Source organism: Camelus bactrianus, chromosome 9, assembly GCF_048773025.1.
Source record: "Camelus bactrianus isolate YW-2024 breed Bactrian camel chromosome 9, ASM4877302v1, whole genome shotgun sequence".
Classification (NCBI taxonomy): Eukaryota; Metazoa; Chordata; class Mammalia; order Artiodactyla; family Camelidae; genus Camelus; species Camelus bactrianus.
The window spans coordinates 31267233-31284056 of NC_133547.1; the positions used below are offsets into that span (position 1 = coordinate 31267233).

A 16824-nucleotide genomic window follows, 5' to 3' on the forward strand; every position below is an offset into this window, starting at 1 on the left:
ATAACACTTTTTATTTAGCAACCTCCTAGTTTTAGCCTCTCATAAAACATTGGTGCTTTACGAAAAAGTAATAGATTAAATGGGCCCTTCAAGATAAAAAAGATACGTTTTAGGTTCTTAACAGCGTCAGAGTTTTGGGGGAAGTGGGGAGCAGGAGATTAGGCTTTATCCTTTCTCTCTCCTAGTTTTCCTAATGCTTTAAGAGAAGGCATTATGAGAGCTGATTCTTCCACAAAAACAGAACACTGACTAATGTGAAATATTATCAGATAGATATCACATAAGTGAGCCACTGAACAACCCTTTTCAGCTATTTGAATATGAATTTAGTTTTTACTTTATGACATGGTCTGGTTATGCAGCAAACATATATAATTTATAAATTTTTTCCATTGCCTCTCTCATGAGCTGCTTTATATCAAGAAAGAGTCTAAATTCAATGCATCATTGCTATTCCCAGGGTCTCTTTCAACATGGTTCAATGTGTTGGATGCTATATTTCCAGACTGAAAGGACAATATTGTAACCCAAAAGGCAGCCTGGTGAATACAAAGTGGAGGAGAATTTGAGGAAAAGGATGTTGTAGGCAGTTAATGCTGTATGTCTAATGTGACTATTTAAAAAGCTTTGATGAATTTTCTTAAGAATTTTCCTTTACTGAATGACACAAACCACTAGCATTTTAATCGCCCACAAAGCAGAAGCTTAAAAATCCACCCTACATTTCTTTTGTTTCTTAACACTGCATAAAGTCATTTTTCACCTCATGTTAATTCCATGACTCAATATCAAAGTGAATACTCTCAAAACACAAGAAAATTCCACAGAAGGTTATAGCTGACCAGAAGGCTTGGGCAGTGGGGTAGGGATTGAAGAGCTGAAAGACAGGAGTTTGGTCATTCAACCCAACCTGGGATTAATTCCCAGCACACATCCCATGACCAGTGCTTTTATAATTTTAAACTGAACCTATTGAATCTGTTAAAACAGATTTATTGAAGTGCAATTCTATATATACTATATGTTATATCAAATATAACATGTAATAAATTGCAAATATTTAAGCTTACAATTTTGTGAGTTTTGACGTGTGTATATACTTTGAAACTATCATCACAAACAAGATAATGAGTATTTCTATCATGCCCCCAAATTTCCTTGTGACTCTTTATAATCCCACCCTTCCAACTCTTCCTCCATGAGGAAATCACTGATCTATTTTGTGTCACCATAGATTAGTTAATATTTTTTATAGTTTTATCACAAAATATGTGCTTCTTTTTGGGTAGGAGTCTGGCTTCTTTTACTTAGCATAATTATTTGGGGGTTAACCCATGTTGTATGTATCAATAGATAATCCTTTTTATTGTTGAGTAGCATTTCACTGTATGCATACATACAGTTTGTTGATCTATTCAGCTGTTTAGAAACATTCAGATCACTCAGTTTTCCGCTCTCTATGTGTTTCACTGCGGATAGTTTTTACTGCTGCACCTTCAAGTTTACTAATTGTTTCCTCTGCAGTGCCTAATACACTGTAAATGACTTTCAGCGTATTCCCATCTCTTTCAGTATCATTTTCATGTCTGGAAGTTTGATTTAGATCTTTTAACTATCTTCCACGTCTTAACTTAGCTTTTCGAACATACAGAACACAGTTGTGAAAACAGCTTTAATGGACTTGCTGACTCTAACATCAATTGGTTCGGACTGATTTTCTTCTCATTTGGGGTTGTATTTCCCCACTTCCTCTCCTACTTTCTTATTTTGGGTTATGTTTTCCTACTTTCTTATGTAATTTTTAATTGGATGCCAGGCATTGAATTTTTGTCAAACCCACTGTATATGATATCTCACTTGATCTTTACAATACACTCCGAGAGTTGTATTGTTATCATACTGGTGAGAAGTTGAGGCTAAGTGGAAATAAACTGCAAGTCAGAGGAGATGCTGAGAGTTACATCCATCTGACTCTAAGCCCTGTGCCCTTAGCCTCAAGACACCACCTACTCCAGAAAAGTGAAAACAGAGATTTTTTTTTAGGATAACTGAGTATGGACTGTCTTGCCCACTCACTCTAATATTTTGAATTTCCATGTTATGATTTATTCTTATTTTTTGTAGACTACGATTTATTTTGACCTTTATTTTTTGTAGATTAGATGGATCTTTAAAAAAAATACATAATGTCACTAAATAATTGTCCTGGATTTTAGCAAAAAAGAAAGGTTGGGAAATATTTATGTCGTCCGGAATTCATAAAAAAAAAATTACAGAATCACTCCTTAGGCTGTGGTGTAAAAGGGGAAGAGCATCCTGGGAACACACTAGGCTTCCCTTCAACGTCTGGCCCAGCAGTTTCCTAGTTTATTTAAAATCCATCGGCATGGGAACATGTAGAAATTGACAAAGACAGGGACTTTGTGAGCTCAAATAATTCAGATGGAGCAAAGGAGGAGTCCCTCCAGTGCACAGGCTCTTACACTTCTGTTGGTGAATACTCTTTCTGGGACACGGGGAGAGAAGAACCAAGGGGATGTTTCTGTTTCACAAGCTCTGTGGTAGGAATGCAAAGGTGATGAACTTGTACTGGTCATTGCAACCTGACAACACCTATATTGTAGTATCATTTGTTACTGAATTTTATTTCTCTGAACAGATTGAGTGGGCAACAAAATCCTCCTATTTCTAATTAGTTGGAGTTGATTATAGATACTCTGAAAAAAGGATGCCCATTTCTGCTGAGTCCGCCTCTGAGGCACCTGTAAGCAGGCTGTGCAGGGGTTGTGAGGTGAGGAGCGTCCACTGAATAAGCAGGCAGCACCCTCCCTGCTGGGAGGGCACCTGGATCGGACTCAGTCCTTCGACTTCCCGATTTTCAAACACAGAACTTAAAATGAGGCCAGGTAACAGGGCAGACCAAGGCCCACACTGAGTCACTGACACTGTTTTCTACAGACAGCTCCATCCCTGCAAAGCAGAAAGAGCTGAGCCATAAAATGTTCTTGACTGGGACTAATGACAAGATAATGACTGACTGATAGCAGAACTTCCTTTGTCAAAAGAAAAGATTTCGGAGGTTTTTGACAGTGTGCAGTTTAGAAAGCTCAATATAATTGGCCTATCTGAGTGGGTGGGCAAGGGAGGACTGGAACATGTTTATTCTTAATTCCTCGGGTTCTTTACAGCCAACAGAGCACCTCCTCATGGTGTAATGGAAAGGTTTCCAGTCCCAGCACGTTCACTTACTAGCTGTGTCGTCCGGACACTTAATGCAATATCTCTAAGCACTGGTTCCCTCATCTGTAAAGTGGAGAAAACCTCTGATTCACAGATACATGAAGCTCTTAGTGTAGTTCCTGCCATACATAACAGGCTCTAAAAAAATAGGAGTTTTATAAATATTTAATGACATATGTCAAGGGTCATGAACGATATTGATTGTAAATGTAGTAGAATCAATTGATGAACTTTATAAAAAATATAAACACACATACATATGCATATCTATATGCATATACTTACACAATACACACATAGATATATATTCACTGTATCGATGCCAGAATTTCTGGAATGACTGGAATACTATAGGGCCTGATCATAAATACCCTTTTTGAAGCTCTCCAGGAGATTCTAACATGCAATCAGAATTGAGAAACACTGAACGCAGGTTATTAATCTGAGGTCCTTAGAATCCTTGATGGAAAACAGGAATTTCATGAACTCGGATGGAAAGAATTTAGATCTTTATTTTCACTAGCCTCTCACTGAAATGTCACACTTCCTCCAGCATGAAGCAACAAATCACAGTGACATTATCAATGCCTGTAACTTGGCACCAACAGAAACCACAGACAATCACTGTCGACTTGCTGCAGACACCTCAAGGTGTCACTGACAGTCACCATTATATCAACATTGCAGTGGTTATTAGATCTGGCCCTAGACTTCCTTTTTAGTGCATTACTAAAGAGTAACATATTTTACTGTATCATATTTTAAAAAAATATTTTGAAAACTTTAATATGATGGAAATCTGTTGTAACTTTCTGGATTCAGGGCTATGTACTCAGAAGCAATATTCTGAAAAGAGGATTTTAGGCTTCACCAGGGTGCCCACGGAGGCCATGACACACATACAAAGTTAAGAATGCTGTATTTACAGGCTACTGGTCAGGAAAGCACCTTCAGAATGCTGATGAAGAGCAACTTCTTTGAAGTCATTTTGAACATAATGTGCACAATGCTGATGCCTCAGTAACGAACTGAGAAAGGGTTTCAGTAGAAACAAGGTGTCTCCTAACAGAGGTATATTTACATATCAATAGTTCTTCCTTTATCAATTTCTCTAACAAAGCCATCACTCCTTTTTCTATATATTCACCAGCTGATTCATTGCTGAATCCCTATCTTTTGCCTAACTCTTACTGCCACAAATGATAGAAAATGTCAGTCTTTGCTTGCTAATTCAGTGCATTCAGACAAAAAGCAGCATGTATTTTTTGGTAAAAAAAAAAAAATTTGCAAGCCTAAAATACATGAGTTCTAAAGATTTTGCAGTGAGAATGAAAGGATTCACTTTAAAATTGATTTCTGTAAGTCCTAATTACACAATAACATTTCGTAATAAGCACTGCAGAATCTCAGCTTAGGAAGGAAAACAAAAAACTCTTAGTAATAAGTTGTCACTACAATGATCAGTGTGCCAAATTTAATTTGCAGACAAATAAAAGGAAACCTTGAAAGCCAAGCATAAGTCTAGTACAAGTGTAGGCTTTGGTGTAATTCTGTGACAGTTAAGAAACAAGGCCTTAAAATATATTTCAGCGGGTCTTAATGTCTTTATACTCAAGATGTTCCTCCAGATGCCTCCTCTAGTTCATGGTCAGCTGGTCCCTGCTCTCTTTGGAAACAGAGATGTTATCTGCTCATGTCAGCTGACCTATATGCCCCCCAGCACAATTTCTTTTTCAGAGAAGTTAGCCCTTGCTTAGAAGCTGCCATAATGGGTTGAATTATCCAGTCCCTGTCATTAAGGGTGGCAGCCCCGCACTCGAGAATGATATGGGAAAACTCTGGCGAGAGTGATAATTAAACTTGGAAAATGAAGGGTCACCTTCTTTCATTCAGCTCATTGGCTTTGGCGTCAGAGTAATTCCAAAACAGTGGGGGATATGCTGCTGTCAGCGTGGCAATATCCATGTGCACACACATTATTTCTATAGGTTCAAATGGGAATGCCATTTTAATTGCATTTAAAATGTTACCTTTGATATGGGGAGTAAAAGTGTTAGAAATTAGTTCTAAGAATACAGAAAAAGAATAATGAGTATAATATAACTGGTGAAAGAATGAGAAACAAGAAAAGTATGTACTATTTTCTCAGAAGAAAAAGCTTCTGGAGAAGAAAATTGTTTCCAGGGAAATTGAAAAGAACATTTAAATGTGTTTAAGTCTTTCTACTTGGCTGTGGAATCACAAAGCAAAGGTTCCGTCTCAGCTTTCTTGTCTACTTACTGTCATTTTTTTGGAGGTCATTATTGTAACATCTTACTCCTGCTCAAGGAGGCTAGAAAAGTATCAGGTGAGCTTAAGACAAGTCATTGGTAGAAGTTACTTTCCAGAAAAAGGAATTTTTTTCAGAGACATTGGCTTATCTAAGTATTATTGAAGGAATATTTGGGAAATTATATTTCATACTGTTCTTATTTTGCATTAATATTAAGTGAAACTGAATTTTCAAGGGCCTGAAATGATATTGCAATATAAGCTGGTATACAAGTGAACATTAGTATTAGACAGGGGCATGAATGCTAAAAGCAAATTCCAAGTTCAAATTCTGGCTTCACCATATAATAGCTGTAAACTTTGGTTATGTTACTTAACTCTGTGCCTCAGTTTCCTCATCCATAAAATGGGGCAAATAATAGTAGCTGTCTCATAAAGTTGTTGAAAAATTAAATGAGTGTTAAAATATATAAAGCATTTAGACTCATACCGCGCACAGAGTGAATACTGTGTAAGTGCTCACACTTATTACCATTATTATTGTTATTGCTATTTTATGCATGTTCAGTACCCAGCATAGTACTTAACACTGTAGACTAAGTTTAAAAATATATTAATAATTATTTTTATGAGTGACCACTTTTTGTCCTCGTCACTCTGAGAAAAGCTTCCTAAAAAATGTAGATTCTTTAAAGCACAAGTAGTTCAACAAAATTGCCATTAGAGTTGGCTGTATAATGTGCAAACAGAGATAACTGCAACATCATATTCAGAAAGTGAAAAATTCCTAATAAGCAGAAGCTACAGGTTTCAGATGGCCTTTATAGTTCCCTTCACATCTGAAGGGTGGAATTGAGGAAGATAAATTATATCCTATGTGATTATATTTTGTCTCAAGATAAGAGAGAATTTTGAAACAACGAGAGCTGTCGAAGACAGAAAAAGAAACTTGATGAGTGTGATATCTGAAGTCCCTTTGTAAAATTTTCTGATTTATCAGCTTGTGGGCAAACAACCACAAAGTTCATTAGATTTTAAAATATTTATCATTCAAATACCTGAAGTGTTCTCATTTGTCTCTGAAGGATCAATGTAGAAAAATCTTTTCTACAACATAAGCATACATTGCTCCAAACCTCAACCTCAGTTCACCACCAGCTCATAGAGAGAGAGAGAGAGAGAAATATGTATGTGTGCATGTGTGTGCATGTATGTGCATGGGGAAGGGAGCTGGGGGCAGGAAGAGAATGAATGAATGACAGTAAGGAAAACCCTCACCGATTGTTGATGACAAAATACTGTCTGTTGGTTAGAAAATTACAGGCAACATATACAAATCCACAAAGCAATGAAATATTACACGTAAGCTTGATTTTACTGTAATGTTTGTGCACAGTGCTTTAGAAGAAAAAAAGGATTTCATAAAAGATACTTGACTCATTCAGAATAAAGGTCTTAAAATTATTTGGTAAATTATTTCCCACTGAAAAAAATATAAATAAACTATATAAGAAATTCTGCTTCTGCCCCAGCTTCATATTTAAAATGATTTACAGTCTGCAATTTCTTCCTAAGGTCATCACCTTCATAAATACTATCCACATACAGTGAAAACCAACTCAATAAAATGAGTATTTCATTTCTCTTCCCCCTGCTTATGTAGATACTTCTTCCATCTACATGGCACCCATTTATAACAAAGCCTCGCATTGTGTGGATTTTTATGAGTTCTTGAGCTTTTCTCTCTTTTTTATCTTTCTATGCATCAGCAAAGCAACTGGCAGATTCTTTAATAAAATATATTATACACATTAATATTTATAAGCCTATGAATTGGATGTTTAAATAAACATCCACCAACTTGTGCCAATTCTTTTGTTTTAGACGTTAAATCACACTTACGTTGTCTGGAAAGTCAGCTTTTAGTTCAGTGATACTTTGACACCAATATGCAGCCGTTTTTTCACTGATGAGTTCAATATTCAGGAAGGAGCTTTGTCCAGGGCCATACATGGGGCCAGAGGTGGTTCCCCGGATGATTCTGGGTGAAACATTTGTCACTATGTCCTGTGAAAAGAGTAAAGATATTGGGTCTCTTTTCAACAAAGAAAACCTGTTTTCTTTATTCTATGCTCATTTCCATATGACTATATTCTACTAAGTCCCATCTCACATTAATATATTTTAAATTACACTTGAACACACACTACTTTCAAATAATAAAGTAAAACAATATAGTTGTTAGCTTTATTTAAATTATTCCCTCTAATTGTAAGATTAGCATATTGGAAAAATATGTAAATTCACTTACACTAATTTTGGGCATACACATTTTAATTTGCTTGCAATTAAATAATAAATGAAAACATGACAAGTAAAATATAAGAGTACACTTCAGTCTAGTTAATCTATGTATCTCCAATGAGATTTTAACTCAAGTAAGAGTTAATGTTTGTAAAGAAAAAAAAAAATACTAAAAACTAATTTCAATATAAATCAGCCAAGGAGTACATATTAGCACTCTCGGCTCATCAAACTTTAACATACATTCTAAGAAACTAACTAGGTCAACTCACCTATATGATTCAAACTATAAATTCACACTCAGTGAGAATTATTTTTGCTAAGACTGAAATGAGGATATCAATAACTTCCTGCTAACTATAAACAGTAAACAAATTAACTTGCTTGTTAAGTGTAATTAACAATCCACAACTGCTTCTAAAGCTGTATTAACAAAGAAGAGTTGAACATTCTTACATTACTAAAAACTAAAAAGACACAAAGAAATAAAACGTTTCTTTAGCCAATTTCCAATTAAAATTAATTTTGAGTAAAGGTCATTTAGTTAAGGATTTATCAAAATTAGTCATTTAAGTACCCCTCCTCACCATCTTGTCATTTTTAGTGAGATAACATGAACCCCCATTAGTATATAGCAATTAAGGTCAATTTACATATTTTAATTAAGAACCACCCCATATAAAACAATTAGCGTAATAGGCATACTAACTGGGTTTCATAACATTTGGACGTTTTTCCAACTAGATAGACAGGAAACCTTAATTAGCATTAATTAGTGCTGATCTGCATATGTTTGATAAGGCATACCCTTGCCACAAAAGATTATTTATTCCTGAATCTGCCAAATGCTACAGTTGCAGAGGATAAAAGGACTTTTCTTCCCATTGCATGTTAATTTCTGGTAATTTACATTCACTTTTACATTCGAATTAGTATATTATAAAATAAATGGTATAAATGTTACAATAAGCCACCTTAAATATGTACATTTTTACTTATAGGAATCCTGGCAGTTAGCGTTTTACTAATTAAGCCATCCCACTTCTCTTGTAACTGTGGCAACGTCACCAGCCTTACTTTGATTTGCTATTGTGGAACCATGTTACACGATCTTAATGGGTAAAATGACAAGCAGAGTCACTCTAGGAAGCTCAAGCCTAATGGGTCAAACTGTTATCTTGGCAAATGCTTAAATGCACGCTCTGCATCCCTGCAGGTGGCTTCCGTACAGCTCACCCAGGTAGGTACTCTCGTGCTGTCATGGTCTGAGAAGACACTTCTAGAAATGATTCATTCAAATGAGGCTGATTTTCTCTGATGTTCCAATTTTCGGGAGCCATACTTCCAAGCCTTGAGGTCCTCCTTTCTTCTGCCATATCCCCTACTCTCAATTTTTTTTCCCCTAAGTCAGTCCAATCTAGGCCACAGGCTGTGCTCTGCACTGGAGAAACCGACCAAAGAGCTGCACAGAGTCCATTCTCAGTTCACCGAGTCAGGTGCCCTGGCACCAGGTAGCTCCACAAAGGAAAGGGCACCTGTTTTACATGCCCATTTTCTAATTTATTGGCCTGTGTTGAAGAGGAAGAAAACTTCCCTCTACTCTTCTAGGTTCCTCAGGCTGGTCTAGTAAGTAAATTGACATAAAACAGATTAACAAGAGAAAAGTGAAGTTTCACTTCACACGTACAGGGATCCCACATACATGAGAGGGTCTGAGACAGAAAGGTAAACTGAAGTATACATGCCGTGCTGAGCTAAGGAATGGGACAGGGGCTTGGGGCCTCTAAGAAGAAGAGGGCCACTACAGGACAATAAGAAGAGAAGATGTGCGGCAGTGAGGAGTCTGCCCTGCCAGACTGAAAGAGGTACCTGGGTAAGGAGCACGCTCCCAGGAAAAATCCTCCATTCAAATTCTTCCAGGTGGTTAAGGGAGGGGCCGTCGTTTCTTTTGAACCTGCAGGGTCTTGATTGCGTTTTTACTCAAAATAACCCTTACGCAAAAGTGACACGTTTTGGGGCGGATTGTTCTGAACCCCCTAGACCTTGAAGTGGCACTTTCTGCTTATTCAACAAAACTGACTCATGTTAAGAGTCCCTGCTCCTGCGCGTTCTTCAGATCTGCATTGTGACTGTCTGTATTCTTGAGAGTACGTTCCGTTAAAGTGCAAACTTCTGAAGGGGAGGAACTATATTTTGCTTGCTATCACACAGCCAGCTTCTAGCCTGGCCTTTAGTAAGTGCTCCAACGATGTTTTTTGAAGGAACCCGGACTAAAACCCTAGACACTAGAACAGGCCTTTCTTGAGGCATGGGGACTATAAGGTATTGATTGCTGGCCTCATTCTGTTGCTGGACACATGGGTTTGGGCTTACATTCAAACTCCAGGAACTTGCTCTGTGCTTAAATCCCTTCCTACCAGTCTATTGACTTGCTTCCCATGATCTCCCAGGGACCCCTTCTCTGAATACAGCCACCCACCCTCTACGACGACTGGATCCTGGGACTGGCATGCAGGGATCTAGACTGCCCACTGTTCCACGTCTCTCTGCCCCAGCCTACTGCAGTGCTTCAGCGACACAAAGCTTCATACTTGAACTTGAGCACCCTGAACTTCTAGACCTTCCGGACTGCTGACCCTAAGTTGACGAGTTTATCTCAGCTCTAGGATCCAAACAGAATGGCCCCATTCAGATATAAACCAATTCTTAGGCTTTTTTAGTTCAAGTAGATATGAATTCCTGAGCTGGTCAAGGGCCACCTAAGGGATTTCTTAGGTTAAAAGATTTCTTAGGTTAAGATCCTCATAGGAAGATGATTTCCTACCAGCCCTAGGCCGTACCTATGCTTTCATTGAATGTGTATATTTTTTTAATACCATAAAATTAAAAAAAAAAACACACACACACACGGAAGAATCACACCTATACTGAATAAGAAAACACTTAATAGCCCAGGAAATCTAGTCACATACTATTTTACAGTATCCTTCTTAATAACAACTAGGCCATGAATGCGCAGTAGCCAAAAGGGTCAGTAAGTTGACAGCATTTAGTTGGAGGACAGGCAAGACAATGCTTCTTTCTTAAAACGTCATCCCTCAGTGGTACCTTAAAACTTCAAATTCTACCATTACAGACTTTTCCTTTGTGTACTGTGAGTTAAATCTATTGTTAATGTTGGAGTTGTTTTATTTTTCTCTTCTATAATCCGATGTCAAACTGTAAATACACCATGGGAGGATTATCAATGAGCTCCTCAACCAAGATCAAACAGGAAGTACAAAGCAAATCAAAGGGAAACTTTATCTACTTTATGACAGGAATTGTTTACGCTTTTATGTTGATTTAGGATGGGCAGTGTTTCTCTCAACAGGTCAGCTTTCTCTTTCCTTAACTGAAGCAAGGGAAAAGCATCCTCGTAAGTGCCCGAATTATACTCATCGACTGTGCAGAACTTGCTAACTATCCATGAGTCAGTTCTTACCATCACAGCAATTTAAAAATTTAGCGTATTCCAAACTCAGCTAAAGCGTCAGAATTCCAATATGGTCTCCCAGTGATAAATCAGTAATATAAATTTTAGACTAGGTTTTCTTTCCCAAATCCAGTTACGTTTGCCACTGCTTTGTCAAAACCCTTCTCTACTGACGGGAGTTAGAATTTTTAAATTAAGTGAAAGACAAATAAAACTTGGATACAACCAATTAACTTTGGTTATCTGATTAGAGTTAAGAGCTTCAATAATTGGGCAATAACCCTTTACTAAAGCATTTGACCTGGGAATGCTAGAATTCGAATACGATTTTATGATAATATTTTGCTTTAATATTTAATAGCTAAATCATATTAGCATTGCTTAAGGGAGTTAATATAATAAAATAAACATAGTCAAGACTAGTTAAGAGAGATAAGCGTTTATTCTCTATAACAAAGAAGATAGAATACCATAGTTTTAATTTGGAGTGCATTAGCAATATTCAGATTTTTTTAAATTGATGTCTATTGATAAGGAAGTTATTAGGTGATATCTCTGCTTCCTGTGATAGTGTAATTACCATTATAAAATGGAGTGTTAGTGACCTCTTAACATTTGAAGTGATGATAGTGATTTTTCAGCAGTAAAGAGATTTAAATGGTAAACAGGCTGATTAAATTTGTTTGTTTAAGTTCATTTACTTGACCTCTCTTATCCTAAAAAACTATGGTGTTTCCGTGGTTACTGCTGGAGTAAGAGAGTCACAATGGCCTCAATGAACAGAAAAGGAAACTGCGGAAATGTTTTGGTAAAACACTAGGAAAAGAATCTGGGTCCCAGAAAGGTAGATTTAAATGAAAAGCAAAATTTGCAGAGTGAATCACAGCTACTGTATCACAACAGATGAATTTAAAAAATACGCTGTTGAGTGAAAAGAGCAAGATGTGGAAAATATATAGAACATGATGCCTAAAACATGCTTTTATGATGAAGTACAAAAGTAAGAAAGAAAATAATTTAAAATAATTCAGGAGAGTGGTTACTTTTTGGAATAGGTAGATCCTGGGGGAGAAACTGGGGATGGAGAAGCAACAAAGGCTTTCTAAGAGTATTAGTTATATACAGTTTTAAAGAAGCTTTCTTCCTGAACTGCAGAAACTCATGATAGAATGAGAAATCTGTTTAATGAACTCTGTGCTAGTGTAGTGCCTATTGTGGTAATTATCAATAAAGTATTACTGGTTTACCTGAAAATCTGTAATTAAATCTTAGGGATTTTTTTTTTCCCTTTTTTAATTTCCAAGATTCTGATGCGAACTGGTTGTTACTGTCAAAAGAAAAAATCTCTTTATTATTTGGTTTTATAAGCTAGAATTTCAATAACTAAAAGCACTGCAGGAAACACTGTCCTCTAAAATATATTACCTTCTATATAAGTAGGGTTTAACTATACATGTTTCTGTAAAAGAATAGACTGACTTTACAAATAAATCTAACAACAAATATCCTGTTACATAATACAATTCCATCATTATAAATCTGGCATACTGCTACCCCGGGAATAGCAAAATGTAAAATAAAATCCAGCAGTGGCCCAATTTCCAGTGCAACTCCACTCTTATGAAAGAACACTCTAACATTTTATTTTCTTCACAAACTAAGTATATTAATATTTGATTACTCCCCCAAATAAACTTTGTAATGGTCAGAATAAGCTCCACTTGGTTGTTTAGGAGGGGTGGCATGGGTAGGATGAGAATTTTTTCTTAATGTATCAAGTTTACATCTTAGTCTCTTATCAAAGGTAGCAATCGAAATCCTCAAACTTTACCCATTTGTCTTCGAGAACTCTAAGTTTGTCAATCTACATGGAAAACACAGTAAACAAGAATAACAATGTTATCCTAGAAATACAAAACAAATTATCAGAGAAAGAGTGGAGTTGAAATTGCAGAAACGGTAATAATTTAGCTTCTTATGGCATAAATCTTTCACACAGACTATCTCATTTTATCTTTACAACTCTGTCACCACGCTGTTAATGCTACAGCTACGGCTTAGAGAAATTCAAGTGACTTGTCCACTGCCGCACAGTTCTGGGTAGCATTAGAGACAAGACTTGAATTCATGTGTAATCATGTGATACAAATAACGGTATTACTAGGGACTTCTTAATGTTTGGATGTATATGATAATAATTAGGACTGATTCTAGTTGCAAGAAAAAGAAATCAACCTGAACAAATTAAATTTAAAAAGTGGGATGTGGCTTTAAGGAAAAGGAATATATCACATAATACAAGAAAGGAGTAGTTAGGAATGTTCCTCTGACTCTTCTCTCTGCTCCTATTTGCATATCCCTTCATTCTTGTTTCTCTGGAGAGAGGTCTTCCTCTGTCTCAGTTCTTATGATAGAACATACGCCTGGGATAAGTCCCAAGTCATAAAATTATAGTTACAGTCACTCCCCAAAATTTGTAATCTCTCAGGCCCACCCACCTTGGTGGCAGAGTCTCTCATGTTCTTAACTTGGGTTTGAAATGAACCCTTTGTCTAACTGAATCCAGTAGGGTAGAATTAATTAGGATTCACACAGGTGCTCACGCAAACAAAGATGGATTAACTGAGAGCAAACATGTAGTCGAACAAGTCTTCTAACCAAGACTAGAAGAAAATACGATATGGACACTGATAAAGTGTAATTAACTAGGAAAATGCCTGCAAGGGAGACAAAATTATTATCATTTAGTGAAATTTAAACTTTCCATAGTCTTGAATCAACCGTGACAGCACAGTTATCCCTGTGGCTCCAAACCTTGCAAGATCAAAATTCTAAGAACCCTCTGAAATCGTCTCATGTTTTAGACTACATTGGGAATTCCGTATGTCCCATGTGCTGGTGTCCTGAAGCCTGTCAACACAAAATGGCCTGGGGCACCCTCAGTATCAGTCTTGGGCTGGACTGAACTGATCGAATGGCTACCCTGCATAAAGAGGATAAGAGAGCAGAAAAACAAAACAACAACGACAGCACGTTGTGCTCTAGAATAAATAGGTACACAACTTACAACCTGACTGAGCTGAAAAGAGGGGATGATGAGTGCAAACCAAATATACTGAACGTCTGTGTCAAGGAAGGCACTTGACTCCCATGCTGTCTAGTGCACACCTTGGGCCCAGTGTCTCCCACCTCCCGGACAGTGTCAGGCATCCAGAGGACTCGGTTTCTCACAGTGCACAAGTAAGGAGAATCATCTTCTGTATTTCACTTATGTCTGACTGGTAAAATTCTGGGTCAGACTCTTGTAGCCTTTCGTCTTTCTTCTTGCCCGTCTTTGAGGAGTTTACAACTTTGCAGAAAGGACACTAAAAAGTAATTTGTTTTGCTCTTTAACTCTTTCTTCTGTCAAAATGGCTTCACTATATGACAGAGAGGCTATAGGATATTAAATGGAATAACAGGGCCCAATAAGAGCATACGCCTGACAGGTAGTATTTGATAAATAAATATTTATTCATTCATCAACTCACCAACTTCAGAGACAAAGTAGAAGTTGTGAAACTTCAGGCAACTGGTCTTCCCTAGTACACGGGTTGAAGCCGGGAACGAAACAGGAAATGAGGATGGGAAGATTGTATAGACTTGGGTCAGATTAGAGTCTTGAATGACTGTTTTAAGGAGTTCAATTTTTTTTTTCTGCAGGCTTTGAGAATCCATTGTGTTCTGTCTCCTATTCAAGTTATTAATACCAATAGCTCACAGCAGCTGTGCATTCACAGAGATAAGTTTTACAAGAAACAGATGAAGAGCTTTTTTAGTGCTGATATCAGATGGATTAGAACGTGATTAATCAACAGACAGACTGATTAAATTATTGGGTTCACTGTTCAGATAAGAGGTTTTGGATACACTCTGCCAAACTGTAATTAACTTAGAAATTTCTGCTGGCCTGCTCGTAAGATAATCATGTGATATGCTTTGAAGAAATCTTTTAAGGCCCAAAACAGCAGCTGTGAAGGTGTAAGTATGAGCCAGTTTTAATAATGATTAAATATCTTCAAGTATTAGAGCAGAGCTTTCATTGAAAATGATAAATATTTAAAAAAAACCTACATTTTATAAAACTGGGATAAATGCTCTGGTTTCACTCTAGAAGCCACTGTAAATGAAACGGCTATTATTTAAAGAAGGAAACATCTAAAAGAATCAGACAGGAGTTCTCCATTTTTGCATTACAGTTAACAAGATACTGAGAGAAAACCCTCACAATATAGCATATTTAAATACTGGACAGGACATGAATAAAACAAAAGCAGAAGAAGCACAACTGAACACAAGTCAAAATAAGGAAATTTCTTGGAGATCAGAAATGACATCCAAGCAGAGATCCACAAGGACAAACCTGTTAGAGGGTGATGTTTGCCCTCGAGGTTTCTGCCAGTGCCAGGTGGTCTAGGGCCTGAGTCCTCATGGCTTACAAATACCTGAGAGAGCTGCACAGTCAGGGCCCAAGCGTGGTGGCAGGGAGACAAGAAACTTCCACAGAAAGGGAAGACCAACAAAAAGTGACGCTCTCATTTTGTAAGCTGAAGGATGACAACAGAGCAATGATGGGGTATGTGTCCATTTGAGAGTTAATACTGGATACAAAAGAAGACGCTTCCCCTAAGAATATAAGCTTGTGTGGGCTCCAAAACCAAAAGTTGAAAATTTGTTTTAAAAGTGGCTCTTGGTCATGGTGTCTCCAGATAAACAGCAGAAGCAATATCAAAGCCTCTCTGGAAGAATTTGTTACCCTAGGTATCAAAAAATTACCATAAGTAAATTTCCAAGGGATAGGAGCTCACAGTAGAATTCTACTAATCAAATGAGAGGGAAACAAAGGCGTCGTAAGTGAAAGTCTGTAGGGAGAAAAAGCTACAGAATCAGATCTACAAAAAACCACAGAGAAGGAGATTACAGATATGAAGTATAAAGCAAAAGTTTAATATGTTTGAAAAATAAAAGAGAGGCTTGAGTATATCATCAAAAATAAGGAACTTAAAACTTACACGAGAATTTTTTAAAAATTAAAAAAAAAGAGTTTCTAGAAATAAAAAATAGTAATAACTTGAGGGAAAAAAAGAATCCTAATAGTTTGGAGTAAATAAGAGATTAGACATAGTCGAAGAGAATTAGTCACCTTGATGATACACCTGGGAAAATTACCTCAAAGGCAACACAGAAAAATGAAACACAAAACATGATATGGAAGTAAAGAGACATGAAACACAGGCTGAGGATTACAGGGGAAATCTAATTAGAGTTCACAAGCAGATAATGAGGTGAATCAAGAGACAAAATATTTTAACATATATTGTTAGAGATTTAATAGGATTAATGAAAAATGTCAATCTTCAGATTCAGGGACACCAACAATCTCAAGGAAAACACATTATATCAATGGAAGAGAACAGAGAGCCCAGAAATAAACCCACACTTACATGGTCAATCAATCCACTACAAAGCAGCCAAGAATATACAATATAGAAAAG

General features: G+C 36.9%; 1 protein-coding gene across 1 annotated transcript in view; it reads right to left on the reverse strand.

Moving 5' to 3' along the window:
- DPYD (dihydropyrimidine dehydrogenase) overlaps positions 1-16824 on the reverse strand; it is a 720294-nt gene that overhangs the window by 286411 nt on the left and 417059 nt on the right. Inside the window, exon 14 of the mRNA XM_074370016.1 lies at positions 7414-7578. Within this exon, the coding sequence (XP_074226117.1) occupies positions 7414-7578 (165 nt within the window). The remainder of the gene's footprint in view (positions 1-7413; positions 7579-16824) is intronic.